Source organism: Manihot esculenta, chromosome 14, assembly GCF_001659605.2.
Source record: "Manihot esculenta cultivar AM560-2 chromosome 14, M.esculenta_v8, whole genome shotgun sequence".
In the NCBI taxonomy this organism is placed as follows: Eukaryota; Viridiplantae; Streptophyta; class Magnoliopsida; order Malpighiales; family Euphorbiaceae; genus Manihot; species Manihot esculenta.
Genome location: NC_035174.2, coordinates 1,921,328 through 1,939,058, shown reverse-complemented (window position 1 = coordinate 1,939,058; position 17,731 = coordinate 1,921,328). Strand labels below are relative to the sequence as shown.

General features: G+C 32.2%; 3 protein-coding genes across 3 annotated transcripts; 1 reads left to right on the top strand and 2 right to left on the bottom strand.

Annotated features, from left to right (window-relative positions):
- Positions 1-1,216: 1,216 nt before the first annotated feature.
- On the top strand, positions 1,217-2,887 carry LOC110631252 (ethylene-responsive transcription factor CRF4). The gene has a single exon (XM_021779018.2). It carries the CDS (start codon positions 1,704-1,706, stop codon positions 2,739-2,741), a length of 1,038 nt encoding a protein of 345 aa, XP_021634710.1. The 5' UTR covers positions 1,217-1,703; the 3' UTR covers positions 2,742-2,887.
- Positions 2,888-8,918: 6,031 nt separating this feature from the next.
- On the bottom strand, positions 8,919-12,032 carry LOC110630796 (plastid division protein PDV1). The gene is made up of 2 exons (XM_021778381.2): positions 11,687-12,032; positions 8,919-9,677 (listed from the first exon to the last, which is right to left on the bottom strand). The coding sequence occupies exons 1-2, from the start codon at positions 11,990-11,992 to the stop codon at positions 9,165-9,167; spliced, it is 819 nt and encodes a 272-aa protein (XP_021634073.1). The 5' UTR covers positions 11,993-12,032; the 3' UTR covers positions 8,919-9,164.
- A 996-nt stretch (positions 12,033-13,028) lies between these two features.
- On the bottom strand, positions 13,029-13,689 carry LOC122721680 (arabinogalactan protein 41-like). Its single transcript, XM_043950058.1, has 2 exons — positions 13,461-13,689; positions 13,029-13,286 (listed from the first exon to the last, which is right to left on the bottom strand). Exons 1-2 carry the CDS (start codon positions 13,582-13,584, stop codon positions 13,213-13,215), a joined length of 198 nt encoding a protein of 65 aa, XP_043805993.1. The 5' UTR covers positions 13,585-13,689; the 3' UTR covers positions 13,029-13,212.
- Positions 13,690-17,731: the final 4,042 nt, after the last annotated feature.

The window sequence follows — 17,731 nt, the reverse complement described above, 5'->3', positions numbered from 1 at the left end:
GTATTAAGAAATATAATTTTTTTATTAATTTTTTAATTATAGCCCTTCTAAATATATTAAAATTTATTAAATATTAAAAAATATTTTAAACGATTTATTAAAAATAAAATAAAATAAAATAAAATTATAATATTCAACATGTTAGTATAGTTTATAGAAATGATATTGACAATAATTTTGAGACAATAAAAAAATATAAATAAAAATTATGAGATAAAAAGAGAATATTATTAATATAAAATATAGTTTTTTTCAGATTAGTTAATAAATTAATATATATTGTTATTAGTTTATTTATTATTTAAAATAAAAATATTAAATATTTTAAATGACTCAATAAATGTGGTCAATATATTTAAATTTTTATAAAAATTATAAAGGAATGTACGCAAAATATAATATTTTATTGTATTTAATATTATTAATATAAAATATAGTTTTTTATATATTAAAAACATGTATATAATTTATAATATGAATATAAATTTTCAATAAAATATTTTAATATATAATATTTATATGTGATATTTTATATAGTGAAAATACATTTGAAATAATTATTTATTTAATATTATATATGATAAATATTAAATAAATATAGTTTCAATATAAATTTTAAATTAAAAAATTATATGTTTATTAATAGAAAATTTTTAGAGACTATTATTTTTTTTTAATTTAATTCTTTTGGTTATAATATAATAAATTGAAAAAAAAATTAATTTTATTATTTTAAAATTTAAATTTTAAATATAAATATGGATAGGGGAAATGTTTTGAATTTTGTTTATGTAATAGTTCTTTTAAGATATAATTCTTGAAACGTGGATTAAATTTTTTTTAGTCAAAATTAATTAAAGTAAATAATTAAAATTAATATTGCATTAATATTTTTTACTAATTTATACTTATGAAGTATTTTAAAAATATTTATTAGGTTAAGTATATTTATATAGGTAAAGTATATTTATATTTATTAATTTAAAAATATAAATTAATTAAAGTATATTTATTCAATTAAGAATAATATAATTTTTTTTACTTTTATTTTTATTAAAATTTAATATATTTATTTATATGTTTAATTCGTACTTAAAAATTTACAATGACAGGTAAAAAATATTGATAGTATTTACATTTAACTTAAAAAATGAAAGAGGGATTTTTTGTTTTCAAAAAAGGAAATTAAATATTTGAGGAAATATTAAGAATGAGCGTTTTCCAATTCTGGCTGTTGGGATCCTATAAAACAGCGACTTCAGTGTTTTTGGTATCTGATGCTTCTTCTCCCTTTAGTGCTCCAGATTTTTCTGCTACATCTCTCTCAACCAAGATTCTTGGGCTTTTGCTTACTTCTGCTCGGTTGTTTTCAAGCCTGTTTCTTCTTTTCATTCTTGTTTTGTCACAGGGTTCTCCCTTTCAACTCAGTAAATTGAGCTTGCTTTGTCAAAAAAGGGTTTTGCTCAAATCCTGAAACACTGCAATATTTTAATTATTGTTTTTATTTTTTTGAATTCAATTTCTCCTTTTATGCCTTTTAGGCATATTTCAGAATCAGCTTTTTCTCTCCTTATCTCCAAGTATCAGTCTTCTTCTTCACGGCTCTTCCCTTTTTTTTTTCTTTGGTGTTTGTTGTTTCCCTCCCTCTTTTGATGCGAATAAAGAATCAGAGAAGTTAGTAGGAAACACTTCCACAAGAGACGATGGACCAAAGTATTCTATGTCCTACGAAATACACAGAATACAGAAAAGTTATTAAGAAATTCACAAAACCCTCCTTAAAACCCAAAAAGGTCTCCGGTGAAAGGAATCAGCACATCCCACCGCGAGTTGTACGGATATCAGTAACAGACCCTGACGCCACCGACTCCTCCAGCGACGAAGAGGGTGACTTGTTTGGCTGCAAACGAGTCAAACGGAATGTGAACGAGATTAGCATCCAAGCTACCTACAAAGACACTAGTGCTACCATCTCCAATGGGCGAAAGAGACCTGTCAGTGTGCTTCCGGCCTCCCACAGTCTAGTCAGACTCAATACAGCAAATACCACTGGCAGAAAGTTCCGTGGAGTCCGACAACGTCCGTGGGGTAAATGGGCTGCTGAGATTCGAGATCCTGCAAAACGTGTGCGCTTATGGTTAGGCACCTACGACACTGCTGAAGAAGCTGCTATGGTCTATGACAATGCTGCAATAAAGCTTCGAGGACCCGATGCTTTAACCAACTTCATTACCCCTCCAGGTAGGGAAGAACAAGTTCTGGAAGAAGCAGAACAAGTAGAAGCCAAGCGAAAAATTAACGTGACCTCAACTTCTGGCTATGAGTCCAGCGATGAGTCTCACAATCTATCATCTCCGACGTCTGTGCTGAACTTCAGAGCTCACTGCAGTGAAGCTCTTGAACTGCAGAAGCTGGTTGTACCGGCAGAAAAATCTAAACCGGTTAAAGAAGAGTACTATCAACAAGAACAAAAAGTCTCTGATGAATCAGCAGAGTATCTATTGCCGCTGGACTTGCCATTTTTGGACGATTTCTTCAATTTTTCAAGTACTGGACCTTCACTCTTCGATGACGCAGTAACAACGACAACAACTACCGTTTCAAGTGAAGATTTCAGCGACATATCCCTCGACACACCCCAAGATTTTGGATCATCGTCCATGTGCCAAGACGACGACCTTTTCCAAGACATCGGAGATTTATTTTTCTCGGAACCGCTTGTTGCCCTTCCAGATGTTTAATAGTGACGCATTTCCACCGTTTTGCTTGCCGATTTCACGGCAAATTTTGTACCGGTGGCAATGTTTTTCCGTCTACTTTTTGTTTTTTTTTTTAAAAAAACTATTATATTATTATATATTTGTTTGTTATAAATATCTCCGTTCCCAAGAATAGTCGAGTCAAGTTTTGCTAAGATTTTGTACTTAATACCGTAATGTAATATTAATAATAATTAGACATGCAAATAAGAGTGTATTTTGGTAATTATGACTTGATTAATTATTATTGTTAGCATTTTTCTAACTTTCAAGCGACACCGTGGCAAGAAATTTGCCCCCCACGAGTAGGCTTAATTTGCGGTGGTAGCCGGTGCGTGTGAAATCGAGGCTTCCAATTTTAAGTGTTTGTTTCTCAAAATCTCCGCGACATATGCACGTCAATAATTAAATTGACCTTTGGGTGTAGGCTGTGTCGCCATCGGTGAACCCGTTCGGCCGCAAAGTTATTAAAAGGAAGGTCTAAACTCTAAACCCCCCCCCCCCCAAGTGGATTTAAATCCTATCAAGATTAATTCATATTTTGCTAGCTATTCTGCTGTTTACACAGACTATAATTAAGATGGGATATCCAAATAGTCAAATCAAATTTGATGTAGAAATTAACATGCCACCTTTGGATTTAAAATCATAGTTACAAGGGTGTTGATTCATCATTGGGTTGGATTTTGGTTTGATTTACAGAATAGGAATTTAAGTTAGGTTACACCAATTATTGGGTTCATTGATTTGGTTCAAGTGTGTTCATGTAATTAGGTTAAAGGTCAATTCATTTCTTTTTTAAGTTTGGTTATTAAAATTACTGTGAGTTGAACAGAGAATAAATAATTAAATATTAAAATTAGATATTTAAAATTAAAAACAGATATTTAAAAATTAATAACGAATTGAGAAAAAAAATAAAATAATTCAGAATATTTCTAACTCTTTTGTTCTTTAGCGAAGAGACAATAATTTATTAATTATATAATCAAAATGAAGCTGAATAATCAAATTATAAGAGAAATTAACAATTCTTACAAATAAGAAAATAAGATTAAAGTATGGTGAGTTGTATTATAATAAAAATAAAAAGTAAATTTTTTAAACAAAATATTAATTAATACAGAAACAACCTAAATATATAGGAAAAATATCATAATTCAACAATTGCAACCCTAAATTTCCATTTATTAGGTGATAAGTACTATTATTTAGCTCTTTCCAACAAAGAGTAATTCCAATAATTTGTTTGTGTCACCTTAAACACTTGAAAGCCATTTGAAAAAATTACAATGAATAAACAAATTAATTATAGAATGACACGTTTTCAAGACATTTTGTTTCTTTATGGTCCCATGTCTATTTTCACTGCCCATCTGTAGAATGTGATCTCCAATTGTTTATAATTCACACCATAGGATGACAATCAAAAATCAGAATTTTTTTTTTTTTTATATCTGCAAGTAAAAAAAAAAAAAAGAAGAAGAAGAAAGTGTCAAAGAAAATAGCTTACAAGTTTTCAATCTTATGAATTTCCTAAAATTATCTTTTAAAGGGTTAATTTTAAAAACAAGAAACAAGTACAATGAAGAGTGTGTCAGGGTCCCTCAGTCATATGCTGTACCTAGATCGGTTCTTGCTTATACATTACTCAAAGAGGAATAGCATTAAAATCATAAAAAGACTTGACAATTATTTCCAAAACCAACATGACCAATGTCCTTTTAATAATACCAATATTTTAAGTTGTTGGCATTTATAAGTAAATTAATTAAAAAATTGAGGCATTTTGAAAACTACAAGGATAATGTATACTGATGAAAAATGAAAGGAAATTTTAAGGATGTAGTGAAGAGAATGATAGAATCCACAAGGCCAATGTCATTGGAGGGTGTCTAACTAAAGGAGATCTTGAGGAGGAAAATAATTGAAAAACAAAAATCTTCACTTGCTACTATTGCTTCACTGTTAATCAGGGACCAAGGAAACATAAGTAAAATGGGTATATAAAAAAAATCCTCATAATTATGTCTCACTTATTGAAAAATATTTCAGTACTCTTATTAGAATTAGTAATAATTATATAAAAAAAGAAAAGTAGAAAAATTTGATGAATTAATCTTTGGTAGCCAGTGAACAGCACACGTTCAGGAGACATATATAGTGTCCATCATTATGCATGGAACTACATAATAAAGAGACCTAGAGTTTGATAAACATTAATTGTAGCATTTGAGATGCAGTGAACTGAACGAAATCGATTGGCAAAATGTAGTTTGAAGATTTGTGTGAAAGAGTGGCCATAGAGAGAAAAGGAAAAGATTTTGGAATGGCATTTGTGGTGGTGGATCTGATCAACAGCAGTAATGGAGGGGTCATCTGGGTGGTGCTTGCCGGTTGGTAAAATAATTTGACAGAGGAAAATTGATCGTGTGTTCTAGCTAGCTCTGAGTTGTGACCCATCTCACATGTTTATGTAAAAGATACCTTTCCCATGTTGTTCCTTAAAATCACTTCAAACACATAAATTTACCCAAAAATCATTTTTAACTGGAGAGGGCTAAGTTGAGCTGCAAAATGTGAAGGTCTCCTCCTTTTGCTTTCTTTTTGTCATTCTCAGTTTTTTAACGTGCTGTGTTGTCTTATTTTTGACTTTTTAAGAATGTGTTGTCCGTTGTCCACGCGGAAAATGCGTAGACTGTCTACCTTTGAATTTTGACTTTTCAATTATAATTCAGAAATATAATAAAGGAGAGAAAACTACTCTTGTGCTTAGTAATTGGAGTGGAATCTGGCTGGAGAAAATGGAAATAGAAATGGATTGTCAAAAGCAGCAGAGATATTCAACAAAGGCGGCGCCAATATTGGGAAAAAAGAAGTAAAAAAAAAGAAAAAAAAAAGGAGAAAAGCCTCCAGTAATGCATGGTGAAGAAATAGTTAAGAGTGTTACAGAGTTTTGTCTGATTCCAGTTTCTATGCGTCAATTTCCGGCTTTTATCTTCTTTTTTTACCTATCATCTTGAATCAATATATATAATAATTAAGATTTGAGTCTAATTGCAAAATAAATGATAATTTTGTCAAATGAGATAATATTTTATTGCAATTTAAATAATTTAATTACATTGTGCAAAAACTTTAAACCAAAAGGGTAATTAAGGAGTCGGATATATAGCATTGCATTTGATTTGTTTGAAAGGAATGGTAAAAAATTCAGTCAAAATATGAATAAAATGCAAGAGAGAAGACAACTAATGACACAAGGATTGATGAAATTGTCTGAGAAAAGAGTCAAAATCAACCAGTTGTGTCTGTGGAAGTAAACTCAATACAGACTGGCCATGCTTTGCATTTATAGAGTTTGCAGGACAAAATGATCACACCATGATTGCAAAATGAAGTTCACCAAAATTTATTACTACATATGGGTCATCTTTCATCTTCATTAATTGCCTCTCTATAATACTGCTCCCACAGTTTCATCATGCTTTCCTTCACCTGAGATATATTTTCAATCTAGTAAATATTTTTTTATATGATTGAATTCGAATTTGATTATTTTATAATCTTCACGTGAGATTACTATATCCTCCTACTTAATGTAATTTACTTATCCATTTGCATAAGATGTAAAAAAAAAAAATGGAGCTAGTCTAGTCCACTTGCTTGACTAGCATGCAAAAATGCAGTATCCAATCCTTGTCATTTTGTTAAGCACCTCATAATAAAATAAGCAAAAGTCTCATAAAAAAAGTCAAAAATTGTTAATTATTTTTGGATTATACATAGCATATTACAAGATTAGCCAATAAAAAAAAAAGGAGAGAAAATACAAAAACAAAAGCAAATGTAAGTTCACTGTATGTAGAGAAGGCTTCATCTCTGTAAACTAAATATGTGGATGTAGGATCAGCTCTCAGCGGCTGCATTTGTACGTAAAACTGATCACTGTAGAATATTAATGTATGAAGAGCCGAGAAGGGCACACACTTCCTTACCTCATCAACCCAAATTGCTTTATCTTATCATTAGCCTTCCAATAAGATTTCACTGCTTCATTGCCAAGAATTCCATGACATAATATTTTATCTTCTCAATGAAACTAACACCCAACTCATGAAGATGATAACTTTCGTATATTCTTAAGCATTATTAATTAATACAAAAATAATTGTTAATTACTATCATTTTATTCGATGCTTTTATATAATTGTCATCTGAGTTAAGCGAAGCACTAAGTTCGTTACTTTTATATGAAAACTTGAAGGTTTATTTCGGCAAGCAGAAATTCAAAGTGGACATCTTTGGCCGGCCGAGCATCTGAAGGGGCAGCCTGCAGATGAAGGTTCGTGAGAGAGTAGAGTTGCAGAGGTTGTGGTAATAGAAAAGAGATATATAGGAGACAAAGTGAGCTCATAATCAGAGGCAAGTTGAGGAGGAAATATTAATGAACAGCGACCGCACCTGAACCGCTTTCCTCTTTTTCACTTGTTTTGCGTATCTTTTCTTTGTAATCTCCAAAGCCTTTTTGGTCCCCACTCCTCAACGTCTCTATCACCCCTTCTACTTACCTGCACTTCCCTATCATTTTTTTCTTTATTATTTTCCCCCTTTTGTTGTTTGTAGTCTGTAGAAGATGAATTTTTTTTTAAATATTTTTCATTTTTACCCTTCTTTTAAATAAATATAATATTTCTTTTTCTAATTTTATCCTTTATTTTACACCTAATTATCATTTTTCCTTTTTTACAGATGGTTTAATGGAGAGATTTGTTAAGATTGGAGTAAATGAGAGTGAAAATAGGTAATTTAATAAAAAAAAATTTTAAGTATATTTATGAAAATATTATACGAGAATATTGAATAATATATATTTATCGAGCGTAAGATTTGCCCGCCAAAAAAAAACAGTAAAGCAGCAAGAGGAATGGGTTTCAGACACGTGGTAGTAAGGTTTGGGCCCAATAAGAAAATATAAAAAAAGAAAATAAAAAATGAAATGATGATAATCAGCATTTATCATAGCGATTGTAGCTGAAAGATCTCATTAGAAGTTTGACTAATGAAGTTGGTGGGGGCGTTGGTTGTCCACGTGGCTCTGACCGAGGAGCACTGAATCACGACAGTTGGTCCCCATAAAATCAAACGATGGTTTTTGTAGCCTGAGCTGAGGCTGATGGTCACCCTCACCGGCCTCACGCACATGCGAATCAGACTTTTGGACGCTGAGGTGGGCCCTGGTCTCTTGGCCCAACAAGAAAGAAGACAAGAGGGGTGGTGTGGCACGTGAACTCTGATGGGAATAGTGCAACCCCGTTAACAGTCAATGTTTTTCTTTATCCACGTGGCGTAATCATGAGACGAGACACCATATGCTTCTTCACGGAATGGGGTGACTGATGAGCTCATGACCTTTTGCTCTTAGGGCGTCTTCTACAGCTTTAACATTTATTTATTTAAATTATAAAGAAAAGAGTGGTGGGTCCTATGGAATTGTAAAAATGATTCTCTAGTTTAGACAAAGTTGCGATGTGCATCCCTTTCCAGCAAAACAATTTGATAAACATCATCTTCATGCGTTTCATACTCTGCTTTACTTTCAAGCAAAAAGAATATAAATTTTTAATTCATTAATATTTGATACAGGCATCTGGATTGCTTGCTAAGTCCGGTCCAAGAGTCAATGAGGCTGTCGTGGAACTGGCCCATTACCTACTCTCCAGCCCAATGTCCCACTTACAGCATTGGATCCAATTTACAAGAGTCAATGATGTATCTGGACTGGACCCAGGGATCTCCCATATTACATTTCTAATTCCATAGGCCATCGGACTGGTTTCATATATTCCCAACTTCGTAGTTCATGCTTCATTTTCCATGTACCCTAGATAAATGTGAGTCCATTGACTCGTATTTCTACGTCTGAAATTGCACCAATTCTATTTTCCTATCCTCTTTTATTCCAAGAGTTTATCTCTACTGCTTCACTAACCATCTTTCCATTGCACGCAGAGGCTGAGCATTACAGCGCTCGTTAGTCGTTATTTCCCACAGCTTCATCTATTTTAAAGATTTGCTGTTGTATACCCGTCCTGTAAATTTCATACTTTGGAGGCAGTAATATACATTAAGCATTCAAATCTCAGGGCAAAAGAAAGCTTATCAACAATCACAAGTCCACTATTGCTATTGGCACCTCAAATCCGCTGCTCGTCAACAAGAATCTGCCGTCTCAATTGATATGGCAATAAAAAAAAATGGCATCAAATCATACTAGCTTGCTAACACTCTTGCAAACTAAGTGGATTTTGTGGGAAGAAATCGAAAAATAACTAAACAACTTCAATAATAACATCACGGCTTCCCATTCTTTGCTAAAACTGAAAATTTTCAAGCCTGTAGATTTCAACCCCTGGCTAACATCACATCCAAGTGATCCAAATTAACACTGGATGAAGATCTCTCAGCCTGAGGAGCTTTCCTTACATTTCTATTGTCGTAGATAAGTTCTTGCTTATATGGATGCTCCTTGTAAGCTTCCGGATGCAGATGGAGCAACACAATCATGCTTACTGCAAACAATGCAGCATTGCCCAGCAACCCACCCACGTGGTCCAATTTAAGGGATTTCCTCACATAATCAAGACCTGAAATGAGAACTTTGATCGCAATGTTAGACTCCTTCTCTTCATGCCTGACATGATTCTCTCCAGATAGACATTGAGATGCACCATAAAGGTTTTCAGGAGAAACAAAGCGACTTGCATCACGTACATCCCCAACAAAAGCCAGAGCTTCTTCAATGACTTTGTACTTCTTACCATGGTGCTCTGCTAATCTCATTGCAAGAACAATCCTGCTTTGTTCTAACCGAGCAATTGCAGCATCTCTCTCCGCACGCTGTTGTATTTGTACAGTCTGCAAAACAGAACAATGACGTGAATGTATTCTAATAGCCAAAGAGATCCATATGCATAAACTGCAGCAACAGAAACAGAGACTTCTATACATAATGGTTCATCAGTACAGGCATCAACAACAACTCAACAAAGTTTAACACAACCATGTAGACCTAGCTTGGAAATTAATCAGGTATCATTCTTCTCATTGTAGGACAAGAACTTCAGTTAACCTAATATAGAGCATAACTTACTGCAAGTAAAAGCAAATGTTATTTCTACCATAACCAGCTTTCCTCCATTCAATCAACTGATGCAATTCCAATGTTAGACAAATGATATTAATATTTAATCCACAAAAAATCTAATCCATCCTCACAAACATTTATAAAAATTGATTTGCACTTGTAACTAGGTTATTCCTAACTTTAGAAAGCATACACTGATTCCTTTTATGAACAGAAAATTTCAGAAATCCAGTATAACTACTTGGCACTCTACACACGTTTCCATTCCATAATCTATTTCTTTCTAGAACCAACAACTAAATTCTATCCTAAATGGTTTAATATTCTCCCTATAAACTGCCACAATTTGATTCCAATATGATCCATACAAAGTCTTGAACTTGAATCAATTTCCTGGGCAAAAGCTGCGACTAGACCAGGGTGCTTCTTACCTAAGATCATTAATTATATATGCAGGGTCCAATTTATTTCCTAAATGTTTGTTTTTGGTGAATAAAAAGGGGTTAAGCGGTTTCTACCTAAACATTATGTTTAGTTCAATTCCAATTTTTAAAATTTTGTGGAATTAAATTGAATTCTATGTTTATTCAATTTTAGTATGGAATTGCTTATAACTAAAACTAATCCCTTTCATATTTGATGAAATCGTTAAGAATCCAACAATCACATAATCCAAAAATAAATACAAAAAGAAATCAATATAAAGATTTAACACCAATTTGGTTACGTCCACGGCGGTAAGGATTTTCTTATTTCTCTTGTGAGTTTTAGAACAAAATACACTAGAAAAATATTACATATTTATATATCCTGAAAAAAATACAAAAGGACAAAATAGCTCTAAAAAAAGTTCACCTCAGGACTCCCGACCTCCACACCCCAGCCAACTCAGCGCGGAGTTGGATTCGCGATCTTATTAGAGTACGGTGTACAGTTCATAATATATTATTAGCCTCCATATCTTAACATAAATTTAAAATGAATTTTCACAAAAATTACACAAACAATACGTTTTAGATTAAATTGCCCATATCAAATAATTTTCTCTCAATCATTTATCTTTTTATATTTAACTAAACTAACTAAACTAGATTAAAACTGTAAAAGTAATATTTTACTTATTTACAATTAATATGTCAAGACACTATATAAAATATTGTTTTTTCTAACTTTATAATATCTAAGCTTATTATGCTATTAGTAGTGACACTATTTATTTAGTTGTATAAATCTTCAAGGCATAAATTTATTTTACATTTTTAACATATTATTAATAGATATATATGCTTATTAATTGTTATAAAATTATTAAATATAGATTTTTCATAGAGCAGAAAATTAACTTTTTAAAATTTTATAGGAAAGTTTAGGAAATGAAAGAAAATGAATTTCAATTATGAAATGCAGGGGTTATGCGGAATCTAATTAAATTCTGCATTTTAATCTCTCCATATCAAACAGCGAAATTCATTTTAAATGAATTTTCTATCTTGAATTCAACTAAATTATGAATAATTTTACAGAATAGAGTTTAACAAAACACTAACAAAAAAATTTGTAGAATTACTTCAACGTTTCAAATCGCGATATTTGAACAAATATTAACACAATGCTTCACTTTCACTAATAACTGATACATTATCTATAATAACAAAGCGATAATATCTTCCAGTTTTCCTTCCTTCTTGTAAATTTTCTCAAGGTCCAAACATAATCCAATCAAAATACACACATCACAAATAACCAAGTGAAAAAGAAAACCCTAAGAAATTGGACTTACATGGAAAAACTCCAACTGATCCTCGAGGTTCTCGAGAGCAGTCCTGATAGCGTTGAGACTCTTGGCTTCTTGAATCGCGGAGTCATTATCATAGACACGGAAGTCCTTGACGAAGACAAACCCAGACCGGTTCTCTTCAGCTGCGTCGTTGCTGGGTTTCTTCTTATCGGACTTCCTGAGGTTTCTGACGGAATTGAGGAAGTGGATACGAGAAATTGAGTGAATTGCGTCGCTCAGTTTATCGTGCAGGTCCCAGATTTTCTCGAGAACAGCTTCTATTTCTTCAATCTCCATATCCCATTTCATGTGGGGAAAGCCAATGAATTATGGGCAGGGAAAGTTTTTGTTTCGGCCTACGGTGAGCTTTCTCTGGAAGAAAGACAGCTGTCAGCCGGTCACTCACGGTAAATTTTTCACTTTCACCTTCTACATTTTACTTACTTTTACTTTTGTTGCCTAGTAAAAACTCGTTATTTATTTATTTTTTTTAAAAACTCGTTGATTATTTTCATTGAGATTTTTTAAAAAAATTCTATTTAAAAATAAAGAAAAAATATAAAAAAATATATTATATTTCTATCCATTATTCATTACACTATTTTTTAAATTTTATATTAAATTAACATTTTATAATATAAATTATCCGCTCGTATAATATTTAAAAATTATTATTATATATTAATTATACAGTAGTTTAAAATAATTTTGATATAAAATTAAATTATATATTTTATAATAAATTATAAAATTAAAATAAAAAATTAATGAAATTATAAATTTTTTTTTTAAATAAGTAAGCAGTAATTTTGTAAATTGCGATATTCTCTTAATCTAGGATTTATCTGACATTTTGATGGTTCAATTTTATTTCTTTTATTTTTTAAAAAAAATCACAAAAATAGAAGTTTTTTTAATATATTTTTAAAATAAAAAATTAATTAATAATTTTGTTCATACTAACATAAATACATAAATTTTACTTATTTTTTTGTGTGTATTTCATGGTAGCTATTGCGCTTTAAGTCCATATAAATATTTTGGGAGGAGAATACGATGAAAATGGGTTCCAACTTTGATTAAGTCTTGACTTTCGTTTGGTTTAGCTACAACAGTTCTGAAAGATTTTTCTGCCCATTAATCGGTTCCAGGTTCGATATATATCAACTTATCATTGAATTATACTCGCTGCTGCCCATTATTACACTAGATAGCTTAATATATATATATTTCTGTTATTTGTCTTTTTAAATAGATTTATTTTCATAACAATTTCAAAGTAAATGGTAAAACTAGACCTTAATTAATTATGAGTAAGAAAGTAAAATAACCATAAAATAAAAAATAAAGAAAAAGAAGAAGTGATCACTGGAAAATTAATATAAAATAATAAAAAAGAAGTGCAGAAAGAATGCACTGCCCAAATGAAAATGAGTTGGTGGCTTAAATCCAAATGGACAAATACCCACATCCTCAAAAATAGAAGAGAATAAATTGAAGCTAATTACGATGAAGTTGAAGGTTGGATATCAGTGAATAAGGTATGTGAGCACCAATGCCACTAGCATTAGAACATATGCTACTCCTTGGTCTATTGTGGTGCCTGCAATCAAACCCACCTCTTCTTAATTACTTATGCAATTTTCAACTACATATAATCAATAACTAGATAAATAAATAAGGCCAATTATTCTATAATTTTTCAATCTTAAATAAAAAGAAACACGTAATAAACAGATTTTTGTGATGTAATAGAAGAAGAAAGAAAAAGAGTTACCGTCGCTTGTGGGAGAAGGAGAAGGAGCAGAAACCGGGGACTGGGCATGAGCCAAAGGCAAGACAACGGCAAAGAGAGCAACAATGGCGACCAAAACTCCAAATGAAACTCTACAAACGGCCATCTCTTATGTGTTCGAGAAAAAGATCGAGTGAGAGAGGAAACTCAATTATATACTAAAACAAATTAAGAAGAAAGCTACACTTGTGGATTGCTGGTGAATACATTGCATTGCGTTATTTATAGCCGTTTCTATATTTGTTCCTCAATGTGGGGTCTACACCGCAACTATCTATAGAGGACCCGCCAACCCATGTGGCCTTCCATTTCTTTCAAATTTTCCTTGTAATTCCAAGCTGTTCTCAGGATTGAATATCATTATTTCTTCCATTTCTATTTTAGTTACATTCATTCTATCCGCTGGCTCTATCTGGCAACTTCAATGAGCATTTGTAATTTACGAAAAGAAAAATTAAAATAATATTCTCATATTAAATTTGAGTGTTGAAGCTCAATCATCACTTCAATTTTAAGCTAAAATAGAATATTCAATCAAGAGAATAATGGTAGTGGAAGTTGTCTTATGATTTTTCTATCATTTTAAATCAATACAAATAAACAAGGAAGAATCTTTTGATATCTGCCTAAAGAACAAGTCTTCGACAAACTTCAAACCCACAAACAGCTCAATAACCATAAACATGAACTCCATCTCTCATCATTAATTGGACTTCTTATTGCTAGTTCTTTTAATTTAAGGACAAAGTCAGAACGAAAGAGAAGAATAGGAAGAAGAAAAATCTTTGATCTGATTATCTTTCATTTCACAAGTAATTTAAGCATATTTTAGATAAAAAAAAGCTATTGAATTTTTGGGCACCAAGCTGCTGCTGCTAGAGAAGCATGGTATATTTGGATTAGTATCATGCAAATGATTTGAAAGATATCTTTTATGCAGTATTATGATGTATACCTGAACTTATTTGAGGTTCTTACTGCCACTGCATTGTCCCTGTTTGCTCAAGTGAATATTGAAATTTTGAGGTGCTCGAGATGCTACGATTTCTGGACTTGCTGCATCAGCCATAACTAGAATCCTCATGTAGTGTGAAATCAGAAGTTGAAGGATAATCCTGACTGAGGTTGATTAATCTCCTGCCCTTACCTTTATCACCTATCATGGCAAAATGTTGAAGGCTCCTTAGAACCTTCCAATATCTGAGCGTTAAGGAACCCAATCAAAATAATTCTCGTGTTTTTCTCATAAAATTCCTATAAATACAGTACTTTGTAAAGGACTTCCTATTTAGAAAAAAAGATAATTCCTATTCAGCTAATACAGGACTTCCTGTATAGCAATAACTGATATTAAATTAATAGCTAACTAAATGCTCTTACATTTTTCCATGAGTATAAATATAAGACTACCCTGAGAATTGGTTCAGTTTTACTAGGAACTGTAACAGTTGAAAGAAGTCTATCAATCTGAATTTTGCTTCTGGGTGGAGGTTCTGTAGGATACATATCTCCATTAGTCTTTTATTTACTTCAAAAGTTCTCTGATTTTGGTACTTAATGTCAAGTGTCTTACAATAGACAGAACAAAATGGCTGGAAAAATAGTGTTGATTTTGGGATTTCTTCGTAATTGGATTGCTGCTCTCTTGTCATTTGAGACATGTACTGCTTTATCCCTAAAGTCCCACTATTAGCGGTGCTCATTCAAGGTTAATGACCTTTATTATTCCATTTTGAATAGGAAATTAACCTAAAAGAACTTGCATAGCTCATCTTGGCTCTGTGAGCCACTTAGTCAGCTAGATGTATACTAATGGATACATTATGGATGAGGCAAGCTATTTACTAACACGTATTACTACTTTGTTCTTTTGATACTTTATGGATGGCACAGGATGGAGAATTTCTAGCATCTGAAGAAGCTGAAGTATTAGGACTTCCTGCAGCTATAGACTGGTTGATGGAGATTAATTCCCATTTTTTGCTATTGCTTCTTCCTGATGTTCTAAATGAGTAAGCTTCTCCAGATTGTAAATACTTCAGTCCATTTTTATGACTTGGGTCATGCATTCTCCAAGGTGGTATTGTAATCAGCATGTTAATTTGCATTTTTGAATGCCTTTTCAGCTCACACTAAAGAATCTGAAAAAGCTTTGATGGACACAATATCAATGATGTTACAAGAGGCACAATTGGCCCTTGTGGTTGCAATGGCTATTGGCAAAGACCATTTGGCTTTTGCAACAGAATTTCTCATAGGTATAGTCCCCCGAGGCTGTCTAAATAAAAAATTAAGAACATTCTATCAGAATCCGAAAAACTTCTGTTAGGGAGTGGTCCAATCTCTTGAAGTGCAGGATGCAACTCTAGTTGAGGGCTTTAACTTCCAATTTCTTGTGACTTCCAATTACTTGTGTTTATCTTTTTCTTCTTCCCATTAGTTTCCTATCTAAAATAATATCATACCAGATAGCTAACTTCTATTTATTTCTGAATTTTGCCATATACAATCCTTTGGCTGGGACAGTTGCACAAGCATCCAGTTCTTTGGAATGTTCTAACTAGGATGCATCGCTTTTTGTAGATAAAGAATTAAGGCCGTCTTACTAATGGAAGCTAACATTTCTGGGGGAAAATCCCGAACGACCACAGCATCCTTGTTGAGAGACTAGTGGGTAAAAGCTTTTGAAGAATTGGGTTCATGATGGAATGGCAGAGTTTCAAGAATCGATTTATTTAGCCTGCAAGGGAAGTAGAAGTTAGAATCATATTAGCGGCCGAGAAATGCTATTCTATTTTTCCCTCTAGTTTTGAGGAAGTACTGTGTCAAATCGGAATGAAGCTTTTGTTTCTCTGCACATCTTCAATTGTGTGCAAGGTTGGAAATTTTTAACTCTGTTCTCAATTGTCTCAAAAAGAAACGTTACACCTCCATTAAAAGGGCAATATTTGAGAAAATCTCTTTCAGCTTTTCCCCCATTTAGTACAATATTTGAGGAAATACATAGCTCATAAGCTTATTGAAAGTAAAAAAAAAAAGAGAGAAGAATTTCATCTCTTCACTGTTTGCCTGGGTGGTCTTCCTGTTTTGTCTTTTGGACCTGCTGCAATTCAAGTATTTAACGGGCATGTTTTATGATGAGCCGTGATTAATCCATGATGCCATTTTCAAAAAGTTTCGCAAGTAACGAACAGTTAAATATGGGAAACATCAATGCGATATGAAATTGCATTTTCGTCTTAAAAAAATATATTTAAAAAGGTCCCAGATGTCCCAGACATTCCTGAATGAAGAAGTGGACCTATGAGAGCCAAAGATGAAAGCATTTACATTTTGCCAACCAATTCAAAAAGTTCATTGGTCAGCATCACCAAAAAGCCAAAACGGGTTTGCTATATCTAGCCATCTCTAAAATTTGTTGTTTACTGAAGGCAAGCTGTGCATTCATGTGGGCATCTTTCTTCCACATTTACGACATCTAGTTATGGATGTCTATGTAAGGGCGCATGTTGCATATTTGAGAGAAAATAGGTTCAACAAACTTTGTCCCATTTTATTAACTCAACCATGCAAAACTCCAACAAATACGATTCTGCCAAGTCCCATATGGTGGAGGGGCCAGACCCTGTCTGTGTCCAGGGAAAAAACTTGCTAACCAGGGGGTGACTCTAGAAAATGCCAATAAACAACACTAGTCCATGGGACTTCGTAGTCTTTGCCACCAAAACTTTTTAAGAAAATTTTACTTAAGTCTAATTTATAAATATAAGATAAATCTATGTAAAATTTTATATATTTAAACTACTAATTTAGACATACAATTTAATAAGAATTCTATTTTTAAATTATTACTACCACTAGATGATTCCATTCATCATTGATGAGGGGCTGTACAGAATTTTATAAATATATATGTAATATAAATTTTTAAATTATTTTTTTCCTCTGTTTTTTACTGCCATTTTCCCTAGATTGTCATTTTATAATATAATTTAAGTGTTTATTTTTGAATGGATTATATATTAGTGAACAGATATTTTTCATGTACTATTAAATAATATTTAGGTCAATCTTATTTGCACCATAACCAATTCATCAAATTTCTGGACAAGTTAAAAAGGCATCCCACATACTTGAGTGTGCATTCAAGAACTAGTGAATCGAACCCAATATCATATAGAGAGCAATCTCCTCTATGCTTTTTTTTTTTTTTTTCAATTTTCATAAGTTCACTTGAATTTTAGCCATTTAAT